We start from the raw sequence: 27,536 nt of genomic DNA, 5'->3' as shown, positions 1-27,536 counted from the left end.
TGGATGAATCCTCAATCAATCCTTATATTGAATAACACATGTGCTTTTTATGAGTTATTGAAGAACTAGTATTGGCACGCTTGATTAGTCATCTGGAAAAAATAAAGTTGATTCCATATCTTATATCTTACAACTAAATATATCCCAGACAGCTCCCAATTTTAAACAACAACTCCCAAAACACAAACAAACTAACCAAAACTATGAAAATTCTCCAATAAGAATTCAAAAACATCTTAGACTGATTAAGGCTATTCAGAAGATGAAAGAAAACCTAAAATCCTGAAAGAACATTTAAAAATATTGCATGCCAAAAAATAAATAAAAGTTCAAATGACAAATTAAGAAAATTAATTTGGCCGGGCATGGTAGCTCACACCTGTAATCCCAACACTTTGGGAGGCCAAGTCGGGTGGATCACGAGTTCATGAGATCAAGACCATCCTGGTCAACATGGTGAAACTCCATCTCTACTAAAAATACAAAAACTTAGCTGGGCATGGTGGTGCATGCCTGTAATCCCAGCTACTCAGGAGGCTGAGGCAGGAGAATTACCTGAACCCAGGAGGCGGAGGTTGCGGTGAGCCGAGATCACGCCATTGCACTCCAGCCTGGGTAACAAGAGTGAAACTTCGTCTCAAAAAAAAAAGAAAACCCTCTACAAAAAATACAAAAATTAGCCATGTGGTGCGGCAAGCACCTGTAGTCCCAGCTACTCGAGAGGCTGAGGTGGGAGGGTTGCTTGAGCCTGAGGATGCCAAGGCTGTAGCCAGCCATGATCATGATCATTCCACTGCACTCCACCCTGGGCGACAGAGCAAGACTGTCTCAAAAAAAAAAAAAAAAAAACAGAAAGGAGAGAAAAAAAATGCTACTTATAGGCAAAGAGCTCGTTTTCTTAATGCCTAAATGGTTATACAAATTATTAAGAAAAAACCCATTAGGAGAAATAAGAAAAACACAAGAAACGACCTTTCACAGAAAAGGAAATATCAATCATATTTTTTCTCCTTACTCATAAAAAAGAGAAACACACATTAAAAATAAATCTTGTAAAGATTTACTTGTAAGTAAAAAAAATAAAAATATTTTTACTTACAAGATTGGCAAAATTCTAACACCCTGCATTATCAAGAAGAAAGATATTCTCCTACATTGCTAGTGGAGTGTAAATTGAACAGTCTCTACACGGGGCAGCATCCGTCAAAAGTGAAATAACCCAGAAATTCCACTCTTGGGTATTTACCTTATTCACATGTGCAAAATGATTGCAAACAACATAAATATCTAATAATGAGGTTAAATCTATATTAATAGTCATGCAATGGGATGTTATGCAGCCAGAGAGAAGAATAAGATATTCGTTCACTTATTTGTATTAATTCATTTATTTTATTCATGTAATAAATATACATTGAGTATCTACTGCTCTGTAGACACTGTAGGCTCTAGAATTTTATAACAGGTAGGATACTTAGTTTTATTCTGCTTTGTGATTTCTGTGCATATTATATCTACCCCAATATACTGGAAATTCATTGAGGGTAGAAAATATGGTTAGATATATTGCATTTCCCCAAAAACTAGAATAATGCCTTTTAGATAGTGAAGAATCATAAATCAGTTGAGTTAATAAGTGTGTAAAAAATTGTATGATATTGTCCTATCTCATAAATTTCTCAGATTTAATTTTTTTAGTAATAGAGTTTTTAAAAACTGTGATCACAGGGGTGTATAATGTTAAGCTCTTTATAAAATCAACCACAACACCTTAGATAGATTAAAATAGATATAATATGTTTATTTAATAGAAACTTAATTTGTCTTCTCAAAGGGTTAATATTTTCTACATGTACAAATTTTTTGGGACCAATTGGTTTGAAATTGATATTTATTATTCAAACCATTTGTAAAAGATATCTTACGGAATTTCCACTTGGAAAATAGATTATGTTGCCAAAACATACCCAGTATTAATCCCGCAAATCATTTGAAGATTATGAAACACATGGAACAAAATTCTTTTTTAAGTGAAATGATATAGAAGTAATTCTTGGATGCTTTTTCTCAAAGTTCTATACTTCTACCATGTGCTTCAGCCTAGAGAACAACTTTCTATTAATTTCCTTTTGACAACTATTTCACCATTGCCCCTCAAAATCTAATACGGGAGACGAGAATAGTACTTGTGATGAGGTAAGTTAGAATGAAACGAGGCTGTATCAGGCCATTCTTGCGTTGCTAACAAAAAACACCTGGGGCTGGATAATTGATGAAGAAAAGAGGTTTAACGGGCTCATCGCTCTGCAGGCCATACAGGCATGGCATTTGCACCTGTCCAGCTTCTGGTGCGGCCTCAGAAAGCTTCCACTCTTGGTGAGGCACAGGGAGAGCAGGCGGGGTCACATGGCAAGGGCAAGATCAAGTCCCAGACTTTTAAACAACCAGATCTCATGGGAACTCACCCAGTAAGAACTCACTTATCACCAAGGGGATGGCACTAAACCATTCATGAGTGATCTGCCCTTATGATCCAGTCACCTCCCATCAGACCCCCCCTCCAACATCAGAATCCCATTTCCATATGAGATTTGGAGGGGATAAACATCCAAACCATGTCACAGACACTAAGAAAGGCATACATGGACCAATGGAGGAGAGTTCAGATTTGGATGTAGGAGCCAAGAATGGTTATGGAGGAATCTGAACAGAAAAAAAAAAAAAAAAAAAAAACAGAGTGATGGGAAAGATGCCGAGGAGTGGCAATGGTGGAAACTGGAGAAAGCTAGTGTGAGGCATGCTGGAGCATCTTAGATGTAACCATGAGGAATCTAGCCTTAAGTTATTAGGCAAAGAGATGTTATTGATGATTGGGGACGTCGTGTTGATTTTTTAAACCAACAGAAGGAATTTCACTTCAAAAAGATTACTCTGGTATCAGGCTTATTTGAATAAGGAAACACAGAAGGAGATAACTAATTTCCTGCAGTGGTCCAAGAAGAAAGTAATGAAGGCTAATGAGGCCACAATCAGGGAGAGGGGAGGGAAGGAACAAATGCAGAGGGAGAGTAGGGACAGAATATCCAGAGCTTTAACTGTTCAGATGGAGGGGACCAACAAAGAAAGCATGCCGTCTCACAAAGAGAAAACAGATTCATACAGAAACCTCACTTTTCACCCACCTTAATTATAGGCTTCAATATAATTATTTTTTAGACTTATTGCACATGTCTTTACAGCACACAGAAAGGAACTAAAACTTCCTTTTAAATTATGCTTTGGACAGTATGAAAATGGTAGGAAACGAAATCTTGTTACGTAGAAATAAAAGATATATTTAGAGTAACATAGTTTTGGTAACTATATTAAGCCCCCAAATCTCTGCAACTCTATACATGAACTGATTGGATTATACAATCCTTATCACTGAAGTCAGAATTCAGAAGACAGTCACAACATGGAATTTCACTTGTGGCTCCAAGTTATCTCTCTCTCAATTTATACATGTGATCAGCAACATGTCGTCTATGCTCTGTGTAGGACCAACAGGTATTTTCCTTGCATTTGCTAATATGGAGGGGTGAAGGAGGAGGAACAAGAGGGGGAAGGAGAGAGAAAGAAGGAAAAGAGAAGAGACTGCCTTAATATGTGAAATACAGAAAAATACTTAGCAGCTAAGACAATGTATTCCTATGTAAAAATTAACACCATCATATTTCTTTGCTTTTCCTTTGGATTTTATCTTTTAATGGTTAATATCTTTCCTAAATGATTTGGCTCAAATAAAAATACTTTTACTGCTGTTATAGTATAACTTGAAAGTAATATATTACCAAAAATTACATCAAAGTGTGAAGAAGAAAAGAAGATTCACACATCATCCACCACTCAGAGATAATCAGATAATCAACGTTAAAATTTTATTTATCTCTCTGAACACTTTCCACTGTGCATCTTTTTAAAATAAAAATTAGGTTCTCTTTCTTTATTTCTCCTTCTATTTTTGTGTGTCCTTCTTTATTTTTGATATGATACCTACTGTGATCTCCTCCTCTTCCTGTACCTCTTCACTTCCCTTCCCAAACCAGTCAGTCCTATAATCTTTAGGAGGAGTGCGGCAGAGTAAGTGTCTGTGCTGGGTAAGATGCGCAAAGGAGCTGTGGCAGTCCAGAATGCGGGAGCCCAAAAGGGAGTGAAAGGTCTATGTAAGAGGACTGCCTGCAGAGAATTAGAACTCAAGTGGGCCGAAGAGGGTGTCCATGGGAGGAACAGCCTGGGCTAGGGGTTACAGGTGAGGAATGTATCCATGCAAAGGAGTGACCCAGGATAGAGAGGGAGAGGCCAAGCCAGGTGAAGAGGATGCCCCCACCCAGAGCAGCAGCCTAACCTAGTACCAGCCCAAGGGAGGCACTATGGTTTCATTGTATTCCATGAAGTTCATGTGTTAGAAACTTAATCCTCAATACAACAGAGATGAGAGGTGGGACTTTTAAGAGTGCAGAGCCCTCAGGAATGGATTAATGCTGTTATGAGTAGGTTAGTTACCCTGGGAGTGGGTTTCTAATAAAAATATGAATTTGGCCCCCTTTCTCTTTCCCTTTCTCTCTCTCTCCCTCTCTCTCTCTCTCTCTCTCTCTCTCCCCTCCCCCCACCCCAACCTTCTGCCTTCCCTTATGGGATGATACAGCAAGAAGGCCCTCACCAGATACAGGCCTCTCCATCCTGGACTTTCCAGCCTCCAGAACTGTAAGAAATAAATCTCTATTCTTGATAAATTACTCAGTCTCGGACACTCTGTTATAGCAGCACAAAATAGACTAAGACCGGAGATAAGGATGGTGTCCCTCCATAGGAGGGTAGCAGAGGCCAAACTGCAAAAGGACAGCACCCTTGTGGGGTGTGGCCCAGCACGGGAGATACCAGCTCATGTAGGCTCTGAGGTGAGGAGGGTATGTGCAAAGAATGCTTCCAGGTGTGGAAACATTAAAGTTATTAGATTATTTAAGGAGAACTGGCATCTTTCTCAATTGAATTTTCCAACCAAGAAATTGTATGTTTCTCTATTTTTAAAATCTTACATCCTTCAATATAGTAACACTTTATTCTCTCATATTGTTTACTCTTAGATGTTTAATGTTTTTATTGCTATTGCTAATTATATCCTTTTCATATTATATTCTCTTTTTTGGTATACAGAAAGTCTTTTCAGTATAACACTTATTTATAATTAGTTACCTAAGTGAACTGTATTATTAGTCTATTAGTTCTATTAATTTTCAGTTGATCTTCTTGGGTTACAGCTGCCTTTCAATGTATTCAAATAAGAACTGGGGCTGTCACTAACTTTAGTTGATATAAAATAACCTAAGTTAAATTACAAACAGGAAGAAATGACTAAAAACATTTTAAATGGTCATTAATTAGTGAAGTCATTTATTCATTTATCACATATTTATTGAGCTATACAATAACCCTGGCCAAATTACATAGCCTATAAAACTCTGTTTTCTCAACTACAAAATGTAAATAATTAAAGAATCTATATAAAGATTAAATGAGATAATGCATATAAATTGCTGGCATTGCACATGGTAAGTACTCAATAAATGTTAACAGCGATGATGACTGATCATGAAATACTGCCTTTCCCAATGCCTGCGGAGCCACCATTTGTTGAGAGAATGATCAAGTTCTTCCTTTTTTTGTTCAGTACAGCCAAGTCTGTATCTCTTCTCTCCTCTCCCCTCTACCACTGAGAGTGGCCCAAATAACTTATTAACTTTCTCTCTCTCTCTCCCATACATACACACCCACCCTCCTCCACAAAGAAGAAGAATATGAGAAACTCTTCTAAAATCTCCTTACCCTCCTTTAGTTGTAATTCCCTTGCCTTAAATTTCATTTGTAATTTCTGAAGGCTTCTATATATAATAGGTCCTCATTAAATATTGATGGACTTCAGACAAAATTGGAAAACTACAAGACCCTCAAAAAGTCCTATGTCATATGAAGGTATTAGTAAATAAGGCCACTCGATAGACAAGACAATTCCATAATGAAATCTGAGGTAACAATTAACTAAAATCCTGTAAAATCTGACTGAGCCATATTAAAGTTCCATATGCAATATTAAATTTAAGATTTTTAATATGATGATTATATCCTCCTCCCAAGAAGTATGTAACATTTGGAATCATATGCTGGTGGCTGCTTTTCAATTTAACACAAACATATCTGTTTTCTTATTAAGTTGTACATTGGGAAGCTGCTTGTGTTGCCGGTTAGCCAAAAACCTAATTTCTTCAAGAAATGTAAAAATAAGTAAAACCTAAATCATGACTTACCCACTTCAGCCAAAGTTCTGATACAGGATTCCACGGAGGCTTTCTGTGCCGGGTTTGGCCAGGTGCAATTATAAATTCTGAAGGCAGATTGCAGTAGCTGAATAAAAACTGGCTGATGTGTCTAAAACCAAAAAGGAAGTAGGTAAATAGAACTGCTAAACCATTAACACCCCTGATGTAGTATTTATGCATTATCAGAAACATTCACCAAAATAAAATACAATACAATCTTTCAAGTTTCAGTACTAGTTAATAAATACCTTATTCAACACACATTTATTAGGTACTCTCTTCATGAGAGGCAACATGCTACACACTATAGAAAATTGATTATTTGCATTTTAATTATATTCTTAATCAGAAAAATATGCCATTTATTGAAGGCAATGACATGAATATCTTTAATAATCCATGGTTTATTCCCAAGTGCAAATGAGCAAGTGTTTCTGGGTTGTTTGGTTGGTTTTGGTTTCATATGATGGGCAAGTAGAGGAGACGACCATTTTGAACTACAGAAACAATTTCCTACGGTTCTATCTAACAGTTTAAAATTTTTCCCTAAAGAAAGTATAATTGAAATGATATTTTTATAAGAGTAATACACAATCACTGTAGAATAGTTAGGAACCATAGAAATGAAAATCATTGAGAATCCTACAACATAGAGACACAGTGTCAACATTTTGAAGATATTTACTTCCTGAGTTTTTTGACGCATGTATGTTTGTATATTCCTTATGCAAATAAATTTGGATAATACAACAATGGAATTCAGTGGCCTAATATTACTTCATGCTTATTTTCTTGGTCATCAGTTTTCCCCTTAAAACATGATTTTTAATTGCTATATAATAAACCATCCGACAGATATATCATAATTTATTTAGCTTTACCTCCTTTTATTGATATTTAATTGATTAAATTTTTAGTATTATAAATACTTGGATTAAAATTTTATTATATAAACCTTTGCTAATTCTTTCCGGATAAGTTACTAAAGTAAAACTATAGGGGAAAATGTCTATTGTTTAAAAATTAATTATGCACTTATTTCAACACTTAGCAAACAATCAACATATAGATATGAAAGTTCTTACTCTGCTTAGAGACAGAGGAAAAATAATTCAATTTAAAGATGGGGTCTCTTTATTTTAAATGAAGTTTAGTAAACTCAGAAAAAGGCATAATAGTAAATAACATAAGAAAAGAATAAACATTGGAAGTATGGGAAATGACTTCCTGACCAGGAAAGAATTTCTCCTACTCAAATAAGAGAAAGTATTCACAACAAAATGCTTTTGCATTTGTTTAACTTACCTGGAGGCTAGTACTGTTGTCTGAAAAGGGAGAATTAAAGAAGCCGCTTACAATATTCATTATTGACTCAGTAACACACTTTTCCAAAAAGATGTCTGCATGTTTCCTGTCTGTGGTTGTATTGCAAACCTGCACAGAAAACAAAACAACCCAATATGTTTTATCCTATTTTTAAACCACAACTCAGTGTTGGAACTATCTAAAAATTGTCCTGAAATAGTTGTCAATAACACTTCTTCTGCTTTTTAAAGTTACTTAGAAGAGAAGCATTTCAGCCTGAAATCATGAAAGCTGTACCATCCTTCAGTAGCTTCTCCTTCAAGTTAGCTTGTCATTTCATCCTTGGATCAGAATTCTTTCACAGACCCCCAGCCTCTTCTTCCTAATTTGCATCTCCCTTCTCTTGCACACCAACCTCTCCCTCAGTCTCCAAGCTTGGCTTTACTGAGAAACACTTTTCCACTCATTATAAAAAGACCAAAGATGAAACAGTCATTTTAAGTATAAGAAAGGTAATTAATGGTAGTTAGTAACTCCAAACATTTTCACGCCTAACCCTGGCTCAAATTGGAGGACACAAACACAGAAAGCATCTGGAGACGAAAACAGAAATGTAGGAAAAGATAAATCAAACCCCTCCCAATAATGTTGACATTTTTCAGCCACGGAGTATCTGAGAAGCATGGAAGTGTATGTTTGCATGCATTCTTCTCATAGTGGACTCAGCCAGAGACAATACTGGAGCTGAAGAAAGATCAGGAAAGAGTAGCCCTGGTTCCTGCTCTGATCTTTACATCTGATGAAATGAAGCAGAAATTTGTTATTTTGCATTTTGCTGTAAATTTCAATGTCGGCATGAACAAACTGCAAAAGCTAAGACACCTAATTAAAAACACACGAAAAAAAAAGTTGGCTGGTGAAAAGACAGAAAAACATGGAGATAAAAAGAAAAAGAAGTGGGAGTGGTGAGCAGAGAATGTGAGAAAAGACTGAAAAACTGGAGCAGAGAAAGAAAGTTTAAATTTTCACAAAATTTTGGTGGGTTAATATGGTGGCCAGATGTTCTTAGACAATCCAAATTTTTATGTAATTAAAAAAATTTTTCAATATGGTGCTTAACCAAAAGAATAAGTCAATGTAACTTAATCTGATATTCTTTTAAAAGCTTTCACACAAATTCATAAAAGAGAAGATTTTCCTTCTCAAACCATGTGTCCCGGGGCTTTTGTTTGGGATCTGGGAGCACTAATACCAGCATTTGCCAAATGGAGGTGGGAAAAAGAGAACAGGGGTTGTTTTACATCTAAGTCACTTCTCATATGATCAGGCCACTTTTTCCTTAGCTATTAAATGACCCCTACCTGACTTAGTTTTTAAAGATTTTTAATGTGTCTAATTTCATAAGGTAATTGCAGGCACAGTGCAATTAATGCAAATAAATTATGTCAAATTATGTAATATTCTAGTTATTGTTCCAGCATATAACATAGTGCCTGGCACACACAGGGTGTTCAACAAATGTTTGTGAAATGAATGAATAATTTAGTCAATTTTTACATGAAAGAAGGATTAAGGACTCTTGTTTTAGGTTAAATTTAGGTTGGGCTATATTCCTGAAACATCTAACCTAGGATTAAAATTTAATTTAATTTACATGGTCCCAGATCTAATATAATATAAAATTGATCTTCCTATGATGGATAAGAGTTAGGATTTGCTTCTTTTAGAATCTTCCTAATACTGGCTTTACAGTGAACCTTTCTGATACATAAGCTAAAAATATACTAAAGTTGAAGAGGTAGCAGACCAATTCCATCACAACACAAACAAATGACCTCGCTCATTCTGTGGCACTTCATGCAATTGTGTGGGGCTCTCTGGAGTCATTAGAATATACCACACTGCATTTCCTGCAGCTGGATACTTGCCAAAATATCACCCAGAAATTTGCTTTTTAGTCAATAGATTCGTTAAAGTAATCTATTTCTGGATAAAGACTTTCTTCGATATCCCAGATTACGAAAAGTCTGTTTTACAAAGCTATGTGGAACCTATTCCTCATTTCATTTAAACAAGAAATTCAAATAATTTTTCAAGGTTATTTTTCTGTCCCCTATGAACGACAACATTTTCATTCTATACTATAATATCATGGAGAGCGAAGAAATGTAGGAAGCCACTTATTAAAAGCTTTTAAAATTTTTCGGGAAAAAAGAACCTCATAAATGTGAATTTTTAAATTTTCCTTTATTTTTATTTATTGTCTCTTTACAATAAAGATTAGACATGGCTCAAAATTACATCATATCAAATGATCTTTTATGTGTAATACATAGTTTAAAAGTTTTAATCCATTTGCACATATTATTCACATAACATTCTTTCCTATAAAACACTTTCATGTACTGCCATTATCTAAATACTTATTTTAAAAGGCTATATTTATTCCATCATTCTAATGCACCATCATGCTTTAATCCATTTTTGGAATGAGTTGAGGTACACATTACCAATATTACAAACCATTTTCTTATTTTCTTAGTTATTTCCTTCTTGCTCATCTTTTATGATGTGAATTTTTTTTTCTATTATAAAGAATTGTGCAAAATTACTGTTTTTACTTTCAGACTTTTTTGGCATATTTCACCGAAAGAGGAAGCACCAGATGAGGGTATGTAGACAGTTTTATATTGCTTGCTGGGCTGATCCTCTAAAATAATAAATATACAATGCTATCAACAAACTCTCCGCAGATACACAGGATATCTCCACATTACCACCAAATAACTTTTCTCTTTAGGGCTCTGGTTGTATTCAGCTAATGCAAGGCTCTTGCAGGAGATCAGAGTGGAAGAGAAAGAAGTCAGACACCCATCAGCCTTTGAACAACAAAAGGAATTTCTAAATTCTCTCTCGCAACTTCTTAAAAGTGCTATTGATTGCATGTTTTTCAAATAATTCTAAAGCCAATTCATATAATCATAAGAAAATGATGTTCTATTTGCCATAGATATTTAATGGCCTTTTTTTCACATCTATAACCAGTAAGCCCCACCAAACATAAGCTCTTCCTTTCTTTTGCCTGATGTGCTGGTTTCAAAGAGAGAACTTGTATCACTAAATCATGAGTATGGTGAAATGTTGGAATCTCTATTTTGTTATTGCTGAAGCCTAAGTGAAAAAGTGGATTGTCTTAGCTGTAGATATTTTTCACATGTATTAATTTTAGGAAAAATATAAAGTCTGACTGGTAAAGAGAAAGGAATGGAAAAGGGTCTTGGAGAACTAGTCTATCATTTATAAAACAATAAAGTAAAATGATAAACTGTGAAAAAAAAAAAAAAAAAAAAGTCAGACACCCATTCTACCTCTTCTTCCATCCCCATCTCCCTCTCCATGTAGGGGCTTCTGTGTTCTCTCGATACAGCGCCTACCAAAGCCCTATCTCCATGTCTCCAAGCTTTCCCCAGGATCTAGTAATAATGTCTGCCCCATGTGCCTTCAGGTCTAGAGGTGGTAAAATTCCTCAGTACTCTCCTATCCCTTCTTGTTAAATTTACCCTTGTTTCTTGATTTGTGCTATGTGTTTCCTACTAGGATTGATTGCTATATCAGTAAATTATAATTTTTTATCAATTTAATTATATCTAAAAGTTATTTTTCATTTCTCTCGCTGTTAACAAGGTTGGCCACTTTTCACAGAATCATTTCATTTCTGTCTTCTGTCGTACACAAACAATTCAAGCCCTGTAAACCATTTCCCAAAAACCTAATGACTGCACATTTAGTATAAGCTTAACATGTTTTTATGAGCTCTTTTCAGTTGTCCTATCATACGTATCTTTGCATTCTATTTAGACTATTTCATTACATTTCATTGTGTAAACTACTTTTTAACATTCAGGCACTGTTATTTATTTTAATCATTACTATTTACTAATATTTAACATAAAGAAGGAAAAGTCACCCTCTTAAAAAGAATAGTCTATTTTTATTCTAGTTTTTAACTCTTTAAAATAGCTGCAATTTTCGCTGTAGGTGACCTAATTTATGAATTCTGATTAATTTTTCTCCATACTGATATTCGAATGTCCTCAAAACATTTATTAAATATTAATTCCTGCTTCATTCCTAGGTTACTTGAGGTCTGTCTAGTAGTGTATTACTAATGACTACCTAAATCTCTCCCCAAATCTCTAATACACTCCATGGATTTTTAAAAAATATTTTAACTTAACTCCACAGAATGAAATGATTCCCTATCCATAATATGTTTTACAACTTGAAACAACCAAGTCCACCATCATTGTCTTTTCCAAGAAAAAAAAAAAATCCATCTTTTAAATATTTGTCTTCTACTTCCAGATGATTTTTACTATATATTTGTCAGATTTCATGGCCTATCACATAAGGACACAAATTATGAAACTGAAGCTACATATTGGAGTAGAAGTTAGAACAATGAATCAAACAAAACATTGTCCCTACTCTATTAGAGCCTTTATCCTAATCAAGAGAGACACGTAATAGACAAATTAATAAATATATAACCTGAGTGATTTAAAAAAAGAAAAATAAAGAAAATTACAGACTAGAGAAAAATAAAGCAAGCCAAGTGGCACAGGGAATGCAGCAGGCTGGGTGGGGATGGTCAAGGATTCCTGTTTATTTAAACAGCCTGGGTGGTATCTCTGCATAAGGCAACATTTCACAAAGAACTGAAGGAGAGAGCAGGCATCAACATTTCTGGGGGAAGAGCAGATAAGAAGTTTCCTCTCCCATTATGTTCCTGGACACCAGGAACAAGTCTGTCATGCTCACCACTGGACACGTAGCACCTTAGCACATAACAGACACTCTAAAATTACTTGTTGGACAAGCAGATATTAAGTGAAGTTTCTAGATACAATTATGTCTGAATTTCTCCCCTGAGAATTTTGTCTGAACTCTCAAAAAGAATTTTTAATAATGTGAGAATGCTTAAGCCTGAAGTATAAAAGGGAAGATGTGAAACAGATAATCTAGAATGATTTCAATTGTGTAAAATATATATGGCAGACCAAAAAGATTAGAAGAAAAAATTCCAACATGTTAATCATAGTCTTATCTGAATTTTAGGATTATACATAATTTTTATTTTTCCATTTTATATTTTCTGTATTTTTCAGAGTTCCTACAGTTGGGGGGAAATAGGGGAGGGACGGTGGGGGGTGGGGAGCTGGGGAGAGATAGCAAGGGGAGAAATGCCAGATGTAGGTGATGGGGAGGAAGGCAGCAAATCACACTGCCACGTGTGTACCTATGCAACAATTTTGCATGTTCTTCACATGTACCCCAAAACCTAAAATGCAATAAAATAAATGGGGAAAAAATAATAATCTCAGTGACTCTAACATCCATTATATAGATATATCATAATTTATTTGACAATTTCTCAAATATTAAATATTTAGGCTATTTCCTACTGCATATTATCATAAAGGTATGTTGAACTTCTTTGACCATAAATCCTTAATAGCATTTGTTTTGCTATGTTTTTTGAGATGGAATCTCTCTCTGTCACCCAGGATGGAGTGTAGTGGTGCAACCAGCTCACTCCAACCTCTTCCTCAGGTTCAAGGGATCCTCCTACCTCAGCTTCCCAAGTAGCTGGGACTACAGGCGTATGCCATGACATCCAACTAATTTTTGTACTTTTTGATGGGACAGGGTTTCCCCATGTTGCCCAGGCTGGTCTCGAACTCCTGGGCTCAAGCAATCTGACTGACTCAGCCTCCCAAAGTACTGAGATTACTGGTCTGAGCCACTACATCTGACCCTTTACACCATTTCAAATTATTTCTCAAGGACATATTTTGGAGGACAAATTATTTGACACATTAGAAAAGCATGAAGGGTTTTTCTAAATGCTTTTTAGAAAGGCCACATGAAATTATATTCTCATTAGCAGGGTATGCAAATACATACCCTGAACTACCACCAACATTTAATATTACCTTTCCAAGCTTACAACTTAGATGGTTGAAAATTGGATCTTATTTCTTTTTGTGTTATTTTAAAAATTATTAATAGTTGAACATTTTTCAGAAGTATATTAACTACTTGCATTTCCTGTTCTATAAATCACAAATGCTTGATTTTTCCCATTTTCTAATTAAATTGTTAAGAGTTTTTCTTAAAGTTACATATAAGTTCTTCATATGATGGTTATTACCCTTTTTGAACCTGTATAGTAGTTATTTCCATTTTAATGTGTTTTATTTTATTTATCAATTTATTTTTAGAGACATGGTCTTGCTCTATTGCCCAGGCTGGAGTGAAGGGGCATGATCTTGGTTCACTATAGCCTCAAACTCCTGGGCTCAGGGGATCCTCCCACTCAGCCTCCCTAGTAGCAGGGAATACAGGCATATACCACCATGCCTAGCCTATTTTGTGTAGAGACAGTCTCCCTCTATGTTGTCCTAGCTGGATCTCGAACTTCTGAACTTAAGCAATCCCCTGATCTAGGCTTCCCAAAACACTGGCGTTACAAGTCTGAAGGTATTTTTAGTTTTTATTTATGATGTTTTTATGTACTTAAGTATTAAATTTTCAAACAATGAAATGGCTCTGATTTTCCCTAGCTAATTTCATCCATTGCTTTCATCTAAAGACAGATAAATATTACCTATATTTCCATCTATTTTTACTGCTTCAGTTTTTTTCTATTTAGCTATTAAATCCATTTCAATTATTGCTATTATGTGGGTTAATTTCACCCCCAAATAGCCAGTGTCATCAATAGTTATTTTTACTTCAAATCGACAATTTTTATTGAGTGTCCATTCCATGCCAAGAATATTCTACATACTTGAGATCCATCAGTGAACAAAATATGTAAAAACTACTATTCTAATCAAGTTTCTATTACTAATAATCCAAGGGTAGGCAAAGTACAGCACATGCATCAAACCTAGTCATATCCATTAATGTTTATATGGTCTAGGACTCCTTTCTCTATAGTAATTTACATAATAGTGGCAATAGTAGTCTATAGAGTTGAAATATTTACTATTTTGCTATTTACAGAAAAAGTTCACCAATTCCTGGAAATATCCAATCCCCTTCCATTAATAGGTGATAATTTCTTTATTATATATCAATATCTTATATATGTAAAAGTCTATTTCTGGCTATTCATTTCATTTCATTGATATGCCTACTTAATTCTATACTCAGACCACACTTTCTTTGTTTTCAAATCCACTTTTAAAATATTTTTAGCTTCATATGACATTTATTTATTTCACAAATATTTACTGAGTATCTATTATGCATGAGACATTGTTCTAGGTCAGGTATGCAGCAGTGAACAGAAACAAAATTCCTGTCTTTCATTTGTTTCTACTGAAACAACTACAAATAAATATATTTTAAAACATCAGGTAGTAATAAGTTCTATGGAGAAAAATGAAGCAATTGTACAGAGGATGGAGAAAAGAGGCTGTTTTCTTTATATAGGGTGGTCAGTGAAGCCCTCTCTGAAGGGTTCACTTTGAAGGAAGAACCTAAAAGAAAAGAAGGAAGAAGTTGTGCAGATCCTGGGGAGTCCAATATCCCAGGAAAATGTACAGGTGCTGAGATAGAAATGTGTTCAGAATATCCAAAGAGCAGCAAGGAGGCCACAGCATGGAAGAGAGAGCTGGCTAGTGGGAGAATAAGAGGACAAGGGGAAGAAGGGTGGTCATAGGGTGGAGGCTGAGTCACACAAGGGTTTTACTCTGAGCAAGACAGGAAGTCACTGGAGGAATCTGAGTAGAGGAGTGACAATCATCTTCTCCTCCTTCTCCCTCTCTTTCCCCTTCAGCCCCTTCTCCATCTCCTCCACCTCCTCTTTCCCCTCGTTCAATCATGATGGCTGCTAGATAAAGAATAGATAGAGACAGGGACAAGAGTGGAAGCTTGGAAACAGGTTATGAAGGCATTGCAATAATCCAAATGAGAGAGAACGGTACCTTGGGGTAGGGTAGTTGTGATGGAAATATTCAGGAGTAGTCAAATTTGGAATATTTTATGGTTAGAAATTGCAGGATTTGTGGAAGGACTGGATTTTGGGTAAAAGGAAATAAGATTTACAGATGACACCAAAATGGTTTGCCTGAACAACTAGAGTGAGTAATAGAATTGTCGTTTATAGAGATGCTATAGTCTTGAAAAGGAATTATTTTAGAGTCGGGCATGGGAATGAATAAAGAGTTTGAGGTTAGACAGCCAAGTGGAGGTGTCATGTAGACAGCTGAGTATGTGAAACAAGACATCAGGAGAAGGGTAGAAAGTTATGAGAGTAGAAGAGATTAGTAAGCAGTGACCAGTGACTTCAGACAGAGAAGGGATCCATTTCAAGGTCTGAGCCTGGCACACTCCAAGATTTAGAAGTTGGGAACATGCAGAGAAAACAAACAAGAGACTGAAGAGTGAACAGTGTAGTGGGTGGAAAATAGACTGGAACTGACATCCAGGAGTCCAAGGGAAGAAGCCCTGTATAAGCCTTATATAAGTTACAGAATACTTTGTAATTCCTTATATAAGTTATAGAATACTTTATACTTCTTCACTTCCCTGCAATGTTAGTTAAAAGACCATATGAAATGAGCCCTCTCAAATGAGACTGTTTTGATTGATAGCTCATTCAACTTAAGAAAGTCAAGAAAATCATATTTTTAAATCAACTTAATGGCATCAAATTAAAGAACTAGGAAAGTGTATTTCAAAGTCCATATAAATTATATCTTTACTCCAACCTCCTACATATTTATTTGGTAAGTTAAGGGAGCAAAAATCTTAAGTAAAATTTTGATTCAATATAAGAGTAATTAACAATTAAAGTTGTATAATAATAAAACCAATTATATTAAAAAATAGCTCAAGTTATCTATCTGAAAGTGAAATATACCAGTTTGTCTTGTTAACCAGTGACTGATGGGACACTGACATGCCAGAGAGTTAGGTGAGCCTCCTAAATTATTTCTTTGTCTAATTTCATTCTGCCAGCACATCACTTAGAGTACTATTGGTCCTTATAGGATCCTGACATTAATGGCAAAATTAGAAACATCTTCAAAGAAAAAATATAGTCTGAGGCTAACATTGATCGCAGTCTACCCCCTTTATGTGCCTCCTAATAATGACTCAAATCCCCTGACTATACAACAACAATCAGTTATAAAGCCAAAGAAAAGCTTTTCTGCCCTACAAACACTAGTTTTAGCTGCACTGGAACATGGATCAAAGTGGGCTGTCATTAAATGCTCTGAAAGACAGTGTAACAACTTTTCATGGGTCTAATAGCTTTGCTGCCTGCCTAGATCTGGTGTACTTACAGGACGTGGATACTGTCTCTGTCAGGATATTAGAATGGAATAAGAATGTGAAACAATCTAGCACCAGTTTATTAAAAATAATCTTTTGGGAAAGATTTTCTTGTATGGGTCTTAACAAGGTAAGAGAGAAGGAAATGTCAATAGGAAAATGAAAAATACTAAAAAAGGGTGACTTTAGACAGCTTTACTCAAGGGCAGACAAAAAGACCCTGGTTGTGATGACTCCAGAAAAACATAAGAAGAGTGGTGGAAGGTGGTATGAGTGCCAATTTCATTACTAGTAGTAATTTCGTTACTATTTAATTGGTATTTTATAAAATACTGTTCTCCAAATGTCTACAAAAATAAACTGTGCTGGGTCATCTGCTGCCTGAAGTACTGGGTTCCATCCTGAATGTCATACCTTTCAACAAAACACAGAAACTAGAGAGATCTCAAAAGTATGTTAAAACTAGAATCCCAGAAACTATATCAGAAGAGGAATCAATGAAAGACATGGAGAAAATTATGGGAAACATGAAGGTTATCGTAAAATATTTGACCAGCTCTTGGGGAAAGGGACTGGATGACGCTACAGCAGCCCTCCCACTCTATACCTAGCTAGCAGAGTCACCCCGAAAATTCTCTGTAGAACCCACAGGCAAAATTATGAGACCAACTGAGATGATCTTAATTTTCTTTGAGTTATATAATTTTGACGTTTCAAAATAGGTTACTAGCAAGAATAGTGAGGAGGTGTTTATAGTAAACACATCTTTGCTTAACTGAATTGTTTCATGTTGCTGCAGAAGGAATAACTAGGCAAAAATCGTAATAAGGAAAAATTTGACTCAACATAAGTATTCTTAACAATGAAAGTCATATAGTAATAAAACCAATTATCTCTGAAAATAGAATCATTTTTAATAGAAATATTCAGGTATAATAATTAAAATATTTAGTGTAATAATGAAATCAGTTGCCTTAAAAATAATAAGATCAATAATAACTGGGGAAAAAAACAAAGGGCTTTCCTCTAAGATCTGGAACAATACAAGGATGTGCTCTTTCACTTCTGTTGTTCAACGCAGTTCTGAGGTCCTAGCTACAGTAATCAGAAAAGAGAAAGAAACACAGGGCATCCAAATTAGGAAGGAAGAAGTCAAATTATCCTTGTTTGTAGATGATATAATCTTATATTGGAAAATCCTGAAAACCCCACCAAGAACCATTAGAATTGTTAAACAAATTCAGTAAAGTTGCAAGGTAAAAAATCAACATACAAGAATCACAGGAGAATTTCTAAATACCAACCATGAACAATCTGAAAAAGAAATAAAAGTAATCTTATTCACAATAGTCACAAATAAAATTTAATACCTAGGAATTAACCAAAGGAGAAAAATCTCTAAGTGAAAACTGTAAAACACTGGTGAAAAATTGAAGAGGTTACCAAAATAATAGAAAGACCTTCCATGTTTATGGATTAAAAGAGTCAATATTGGTACCACCAAAAGCAATCTACAGATTCTATGCAATCTTCATCAAAATACCAATGACATTCTTCACAAAATGGAAAAAAAAAATCATAAAATTAATGTGGACCCATAAAAGACCCTGAATAGTCAAAACTATCCTAAGCACAAAGAATAAAACTGAAAGAATCATACAACCTGACTTCAAAGTATACTACAGAGCTAGAGTAACCAAAACAGCATAGTTCTGGCATAAAAAGACACATAGACCACTGGAACAGAATAGAGGACTCAAAAACAAATCCACACACCTACAATTAACTCATTTTCCACAAATGTGCTAAAAATACACGCTGGGGAAAAGATAGTCTCTTCAATAAATTGTGCTGGGAAAACTGAATATTCATAAGCAGAAGAATGGAAACTATATCACTATCTCTCATAATATACAAAAATCAAATCAAAATGAATTAAAGACTTAAATCTAAGATCTCAAACCTTGAAACTACTACAAGAAAGCATCAGGGAAACTCTCCAGGACATTGGTCTGGGCAAAATTTCTAGAATAACACCCAACAAGAACAGGCAACCAAAGCAAAAATCAACAATGACATTAATTTAAAAGGCTTCAAGTCGAGTGCAGTGGCTCACACCTATATTCCCAGCACTTGGAGAGGCTGAGGTGGGAAAATCACTTGAAGTCAAGAGTTCACTGCCAGCCTGGCCAAAACGGTGAAACGCCATCTGTACTAAAAATACAAAAATTAGCCAGGAGTGGTGGCGGGCACCTGTAGTCCCAACTACTCAGGAGCCTGAGATGGAGGAATCACTGGAACTCAGGAGGCAGGGCTTGTAGATCGCACCACCGCACTCAAGCCTGGGTGACAGAGTGAGACTCCGTCTCAAAAAACAAACAACAATAACAAAAAAAACCACAAAGCCTTCTGTGCAGCGAAGGAAACAATCAACAAAGTGGAGAGATAGTCCACAGAATGAGAGAAAATATTTGCAAACTATCCATGTGACAAAGGATTAATAACCAGAATCTATAAGGCGCTCAAACAACTCTATAGGAAAAAATCAAATAATCTGATTTTAAAATGGGCAAAAGATCTGAATAGACATTTCTCAAAAGAAGACATACAAATGGCAAACAGGTATATGAAAAGGTGCTCAACATCATTGATCTCCAGAGAAATGCAAATTGAAACTACAATGAGATATTATCTCACCCCAGTTATGGCTTTTATCCAAAAGAGAGGCAATAACAAATGTTGGCACACATGTGGAGAAATGGAAACCCTCATACATTGTTGGTGGGAATGTAAATTAGTACAATCACTAGGGAGAACACTTTGGAGTTTCCTCAAAAACTAAAAGTAACCAGACACGAAGGCTCACGCCTGTAATCCTAGCACTTTGGGAGGCTGAGATGGTGGATCACGTGAGGTCAGGAGTTCGAGACCAGCCTGGCCAACATGAAGAAACCCTGTCTCTACTAAAAAAAAAAAAAAAAAAAAAAATTGTCGTGGATAGAGTGTAATGCCTGTTACTCCCGCTACTCAGGAGGTTGAGATGGGAGATGCTTGAACACCGGAGACAGAGGTTGTAGTGAACTGAGATCATGCCACTGCACTCCAGCCTGGGTGACAGAGCCAGACTCCATTTCAAAAAGAAAAAAAAAAAGCAATCCCACTTCTGAATATATCCTACAAAAAAGGAAACTGTACATTGAAGAGATATCTGCACTTCTATGTTTGTGGCAGCATGGTTCACAATAGCCAAAATTTGGAAGCAACCTAAGTGCCCATCAACAGATGAATGGATAAAAACATGACTGGCCAGGCGCGGTGGCTCACGCCTGTAATCCCAGCATTTTGGGAGGCTGAACCGGGTGAATCACAAGGTCAAGAGATCGAGATCATCCTGGCCAACATGGTGAAAGCCCTTCTCTACTAAAAATATAAAAATTAGCTAGGCATACTGCACGCCTATAGTCTCAGCTACTTGGGAGGCTGAGGCAAGAGAATCGTTTGAACCTAGGACATGGAAATTGCAGTGAGCTGAGATTGTGCCACTGTACTCCAGCCTGGTGACAGAACGAGACTCCATCTCAAAAAAAAAAAAAGTGGTACTTATACACAATAGAATACTATGAGGCCATAAAAAAGAATGAGATCCGGTCATCTGCAACAACTTGGAAGGAACAGGAGATAATCCTATTATGTTAAGTGAAATAAGCCAGGCACAGAAAGACAAATTTTGCATGTTTTCACTTATTTGTGGGCACTAAAAAAATTACGACAATTAAATTCATGGAGATAGAGAATAAAAGGATGGTTACCAGAGGCTAGGAAGGGTAATAGGGCAGAGGGAAAGTGGGGATGATTAATGGATACAAATATATAGTTGAAAATAATGAACAAAATCTAATATTTGATAGCACAACAGGGTGACTACAGTCAACAATAATTTCTTGTACATTTTAAAATAACTAAAGGAATATAATTGGATTGTCTATAACAGAAAAAAGGGATAAATGCTTCAGGTGATGGATATTCCATTTACTTGATGTGTTCATTATACATTATATGGCTGCATCAAAATATCTCCTGTACCCCATAAATATATACAACTACTATTTATCCACAAAAATTAAAAAGAAAGAGAAAAAAGTGGTAAGATCATTATTAATCAGATATTTGAATATGTGCTGAAGACTATGAACTGAACATAAATTTGACTACTAGTCTCTTCCAACCCTTAGATGCTATGATTCTTTAGGTTCAATTTATCCAAATTCCTTTCCCCCAGATTGCCTTCATCATTTCTCATGGATATAAATCAGTTCTTCCTGGGTGTCATAACTTTGTTGGAACTTCTGGATTTGGTTTATCTCATACATGGCTATTCATGTGAACTACTGCTGTGGATGTCCAGCTTTATGGACATAATTTCTAGTTTTTTCCTGTGCTGAATGGTCTTCTGGTTATCCTCAATTATTTGGTGTACGTCTTGGAGAAGTTTCTTGAAACTAATTAAAAAGCTACATATAACCTTGTAATAATACTGGAGACAATGATATGGATGATGTTACTAACTCTTTTACTGATGCTAATACGTGCTAAGAATTTTATATACATTATCTCATTGGATTCTCCCACTAACTCTATGGGGAATGTGTTTTTATGGTATTCATTTTTAAAACCAGGAAACTCAAGGCCCAGAGGGTTTAAGAACCTTGCCCAAGACAAACTGAGCTGCTGAGAGGCAGAGCCTAGACTTGAACTCTGGTCTGGCTAAGTCTTTTGAAATCCCTACTCTTAGCTACTATGCTCTACTACAGTGATTCTCAAAGTATGGTCCCTGGATCAGCATCTGCAGCATCACCTAGGAATTTGTTAAAAATGCCAAGTCTCACCTAAAAACCCTAGAGGAAAACCTAGGCAACACCATCCAGGACATAGGCACAGGCAAGGACATCATGACTAAAACAACAAAAGCAACGGCAACAAAAGCAAAAATAGACAAACGGGATCTAATTAAACTTTAGAGCTTCTGCACAGCAAAAGAAACAATCATTAGAGTGAACTGGCAACCAACAGAATGGGAAAAAAATGTTTGCAATCTACCCAACTGACAAAGGGCTAATATCCAGAATCTACAAAGAACTAAAGCAGATTTACAAGAAAAAAAACAAACAAACACATTAAAAAGTGGGTGAAAGATATGAACACTTTCCAAAAGAGGACATATATACAGCCAACAAACATAAAATACTCATCATCATTGGTCATTAGAAAAATGCAAATAAAAACCACATTGAAATATCATCTTATGCCTGTTAGAATGGCGATCACTAAAAAATCTGGAGACAACAGATGCTGGAGAGGATGTGGAGAAAAAGGAACACTTTTACACTGTTGATGGGAGTGTAAATTAGTCCAACTATTATGGAAGACAGTGTGGCAATTCCTCAAGGATCTAGAAATAGATATTCCATTTGACCCAACAATCCCATTACTGGGTATATACTCAAAGGATTATAAATCGCTCTATTATAAAGATACACACACATGTATATTTGTTGTAGCCCTGTTCACCATAGCAAAGACTGGAACCAACCTAAATGCCCATCAGTGATAGACTGGACAAAGAAAATGCAGCACATATACACCATGGAATACTATGCAGCCATAAAAAATGATGACTTTGTGTCCTTTGTAGAGATATGGATGAATCTAGAAACCATCATTCTCAGCAAGCTGACACAAGAACAGAAAACCAAACACCACATGTTTTCACTCATAGGTGGGTGATGAAAAATGAGAACACCTGGGCACAGGGAAGAGGACAACACTCACTGGGCTAGGTGGGGGGGTAGAAGAGAGGAGAGGGAAGGGACAACAGGGGGGCAGGGAGGATGCGGAGGGCCAGAAGAAATGCCTGATGTAGGCGATGGGGCAGTGAGGGGATGGAGACAGCAAACCATCATGGCATGTATGTACCTATGCAACAATCCTGCAGGATGCAGGATGTGCACATGTACACCAGAGCCCAAAATACAATTTAAAAAAAAGAAAAAGAAGACAAAAAAATTCCAAGTTTCACATGTATGGAAATCAGAAACTCTGGGGATAGGGCCCAGCAATCTGTATGTTACCAAGCCCTCCAGCTAAGCCTGATGTTCACTAAAACTTAAAAACTGCTCAACTGAACTGAAAATTTACCTAGAAGGCCACATTCTACACATTTAACCATACTTATTTTTATAACTTGAATTTGAAAGTTTGTGGTGACTCTGATCTTTCTTCATGGGGAGAGAGAGAAATCCCAAATATAAAAAAGTCAGGTTTCTATGTCCTTCCCTGAAAAAGGAAGGGTGATCCTTGTCAACCCTGGTAAAGGGATTAGAGAGCTGCTGTTTTAAAATATAAACAAGAGGGAAATACTTTTAAAAACCTTTTAAAAGCTAAGCTATTGTGGCTAGATATAAGAATAAATAGATCAAGTAGATCTTGAAATTCCCCTAGAGCTTTAATATAATAAATAACATTAATTATCCAATTAAGTAATAGTTAAAATAAAAATCATCTCTATATGTGTATTTTTTTTTCAAAAAATGTAAATCTATACACTTTTGCCTGGCAAATACCTCAGTGAAAACAGTGTTTCCCAGGTGACATAATCAATGGAAGTTATCATTGGCTTTCTTTGGTTTAAAAAATAAAAATCCTTTCAGCTTTATAGCTCATACTGCCTACAATGTGACCTTGATCTGTTTCAGGATTATCTTTAGTCAGCAGCACTGTGCAACTCTGCAGATCCATCTATAATCTCTTTAATATCCTCCTGCACGTGCAGTTTTAAAGCTCAGTCATTGGCAGGTAAGTCACTCCCTACTTCAAGGTCTCTGGAGATACTATAGCTGGTCAGAGTTAAGGTTTTCACAAGGTCAATGGGGACACATATAAGTGCTATGTTAAATGCTGCACAGAACAGGACAATTTCTCTATAGGTGTGTATGTACCTGAGATAGGTGATAACTGGCTTTTAGCAGTATGGAAATGAAGTAAAACAAGAACCACCTCACTTCACCACACTATCCCACACCACCCCACACCAAAGGTAAAATAAGTGCATTTCACCTGGAAACCTTGGCTAAATAAAAAGAGTTCATGGTCTTGAATAACACATGATTCACTGTATTATCCAAGGGTGCTCTCACATGTCTGAGTCTACAGGCAGTGAAAGGAAGGCTGCATCCCTCCTTTCAGAAAAAGCTGTAGAAAGGCAGTGAGCTAACAGATAACAGCATCCATTCTTATAATTAAGATAATGAAAATATGGACTTCACTAATCTTTCTCCTCCAAATACATCTATATGAGGCCTATACAAAGCTACCAGTGCTCAGGAATGTTAGAAGGCCAAAGGGGCTGAGACAGGCCACCATCACACATAATAGGTCTAAGAAGTTAGCTATACACCACCTTTAGTGAACATCAAGTCCTATAACTTTAAAGGGAAAATTAGAGATTTTTTAGACCCTGGCTGTTACGATAATTCAGTATGCAAAAAAAAGCTAAGATGTGCTAAAGAAAATTGTGTCACCTATCAAAGAGATTCCATACTTCTTTTCTTTCTTCATTCATTCATTTATTCAATATTAACAGAGCAAAAACATATGCCAGGCAGTATCTAGAAAATGCCAATCTGCTCCACAAGTCCTCCACAACAGCCCCCAACAAAAAAACAGTAACAAGCAGAATATAATTTGGTGGACATGAGTGAAATGGCAGATGATTAAATTACTAGAGCACACTTCCAAAGAAGATTTTGAATAGGCAACAGGGGGAAAGGCTAAGTCCTCAGTCGGCTAGTCAAGTACCTATCTGCCTAAAAGCCGTAGTCAAGACCTCTTCAGGTCTCTTTATCTGTGCTTTGTAATTCCACTTAGAGTAAGAGATTAAATGCAAATTGACCTCTGCCAAGTATCTTCTCTAACCAATATAAGAAAGCCACTAAGATTCCATTTAATAACAGACAAATACAGTCACTCATAAAGATAAAAATGAACACCTTATCTGTTGCTATCTACAATGTACTAGGTATTTTGTGTATATATTAACTCATTAAATCTCATTCACAATCTTCTGAAATTTATTCACAACTTTATGAATGAATGCATTAAATCAAAACTGAATTTAACTGCAAGTTTTCATCCAGATGCTTAATGCTATTAGTCAAAATATCTATTGCCTTCAATGGTCAAAATCTAACTTACCCTTGCCATATCCACCAAGAAGTTTTCAAATAATTTCCAAATGTGGTTACTTGTATAGATTTCTTTCATTTCCACTTCAGTGTCAACATAACAGTGATTAACAAAGTTCACATAAGCAATTTTAACCTGTGCAAGTTTCAAATACAAAAGAAAGTTAGTTTTCTTTATTGATGACTTTCAAATACCAATTATGAAAGGTTAACATAAAATCTGTTAGTTTTTATGGTAGATCAAAGGATATTTTTTGTCTACCCAGAAAGCATTTCCATTTCTCTTCTTTTGCTAAGAGTCCACTGACCTAGTTGTGAAATCGTGGGGCCTAGTACTCCATCCCCCTGGGCCCAGCAATTGCTGTGAGAAAGAACTTTATGCAAAACAAACCTATCATATTTGAGACACTAGATGTCCAAAGCAACCCCTTCTTCCTCTCACTTTCCCTTTCTTCTTCCCCTCTCCCTCCCTCCCCTGCAATCCTGTCCCTATCTTGAGGACCTGTTTTATGCTCGATAACATACTTAAGGGCCGGGTGCAGTGGCTCACGCCTGTAATCCCTGCTCTTTGGCAGGCCAAAGTGGGCTGATCATGAGGTCAGGAGATCGAGACCATCCTGGCCAACAAAGTGAAACCCTGTCTCTACTAAAGATACAAAGAAAAATTAGCCAGGCATGGTGGCGCACACCTGTAGTCCTAGCTACTCAGGAGGCTGAGGCAGGAGAATCACTTGAACCCAGGAGGTGCAGGTTGCAGTGAGCCGAGGTCACACCACTGCACTCCAGCCTGGGCAACAGAGTGAGACTCTGTCTCAAAAATAAATAAATAAATAAGAACATACTTAAGGTTCAAGTAAACCTTTCAGTTTAATAACACTGCCATGTTTAGAATTTAAAAGAGTTGTGTAGCAGCTTCCACTAAACTAGCAGTGGCTATAGTTCTTAAAAGTTTGTTATCTTTCAAATTTTTTTTGAAAAAATTTTTTCAAATTCGTACAGAACTTATTAAAAAGTAGACCTCTTATGCTCTTTTAAATTTTCCAATTTATATAAATACAATTACTTGACTAAATACATTAGTCCTCCTCCTCTTCCTTCTTCTCAATAACTCTTTCATTTTTATCTCATTGCTAAAATGAAACGAGGTAAACCTTAACTTTAAGAAACCATCTTTCTCCAGGTATGTGGCAGAATATACTCAGAAGAGAATGAGGCAGAAAGATGAAGGAAAAAGGGATGAGAAACAGAATAAATTCTGACACCGTTTGAACCTCTGGATCCATCTGAATAAGCATACTTCAAACTCCTAAGTACTGGAGCCAATAAAATTCCCTTTTTTGTTTAAACTGGTTTATATTAGGTTTCTGTCACTTGTAACCAAGAGAGTCCTAGTAAAACATTTAAATATGTTGACCAAAAAATACTTCATTGCCATTCAAAAATATTTAAATTACTTTTTCTGAGAAGAAATAAGCTCATAGTTTACTCCCCAAAATGTATATTATTTTAAGATATAAATCTAGTAAAATTCCTTTCCAGAATTAGTGAAATTCCTCATAAAGGATTGGGATGAATATCCTTAACATACACCATTTCTAAAACACATAGAGCAGTGATCTTTGTTTTGCATTTTTTTGTTTCCTTCATTATGAAAATCTGATGAATCTATAAATCTCTCTGAAAAAATGCATATACATAAAAAATCATGTGAACAATTTAAGGGGACTCATGGAATCCAAATTGAAACCATAAAAAATTTAGGAGAGCTTTCATACCCTTCATGCTTCTCTGTACTTCACTGAGCCTGAACAAATCATCAATGGGAGAGTGCCATGTCAAGGATGGCCACAGGGTACAGAGACGTGGGCCACTCAGTGCATTCTCACACCTATCCTCACAGCAGCTAATATTGACTCGGTGTTTCCTATGTGCCAAATACCATCAGCATTTCGTATGGATTACTTAATTTAATCCTCCAACAATCCTATCAGGTACATACAATAATTATTCCACCTTAAAACTGAATGAATACACAAATGATAATAAGAAAGTCTACACAGCAGTCCAAACATTCATCCTTGCAGTTATTTCCAAAGGCTTAATATATCTGGAAACATGTGTATCTCTTTGTAAAAACATATATAATATGGCAAAAGCAGAGCTATGCTGGGAGAGGGTGGTGAAAAGATTATGGTCCCGTGCCAATGAATCAGTTATGAATGCTATCAAAACCAGTTGGGGTGATACGGAAGCAGCAGATGGGGCAAGAATGAAATAATATAGA

The 27,536-nt window shown here is 36.0% G+C and overlaps 1 protein-coding gene across 6 annotated transcripts in view; it reads right to left on the bottom strand.

The window, feature by feature from the left end:
• ITPR2 (inositol 1,4,5-trisphosphate receptor type 2) overlaps positions 1 to 27,536 on the bottom strand; it is a 492,164-nt gene that overhangs the window by 227,641 nt on the left and 236,987 nt on the right. For all 6 annotated transcript variants that reach the window (XM_032284102.1, XM_032284097.1, XM_032284122.1 and 3 more), the window contains 3 exons: positions 25,263 to 25,388; positions 7,662 to 7,790; positions 6,345 to 6,465 (listed from right to left, as the gene is read on the bottom strand). In XM_032284102.1, the coding sequence (XP_032139993.1) occupies positions 6,345 to 6,465; positions 7,662 to 7,790; positions 25,263 to 25,388 (376 nt within the window). The remainder of the gene's footprint in view (positions 1 to 6,344; positions 6,466 to 7,661; positions 7,791 to 25,262; positions 25,389 to 27,536) is intronic.

The sequence above is a fragment of the Sapajus apella genome, unplaced genomic scaffold, assembly GCF_009761245.1.
Source record: "Sapajus apella isolate SASKATOON/1434 unplaced genomic scaffold, GSC_monkey_1.0 scaffold2, whole genome shotgun sequence".
Taxonomy (NCBI): domain Eukaryota; kingdom Metazoa; phylum Chordata; class Mammalia; order Primates; family Cebidae; genus Sapajus; species Sapajus apella.
The sequence above is the reverse complement of the archived record's forward strand: the minus strand, read 5'-3'. Positions and strand labels throughout refer to the sequence as shown.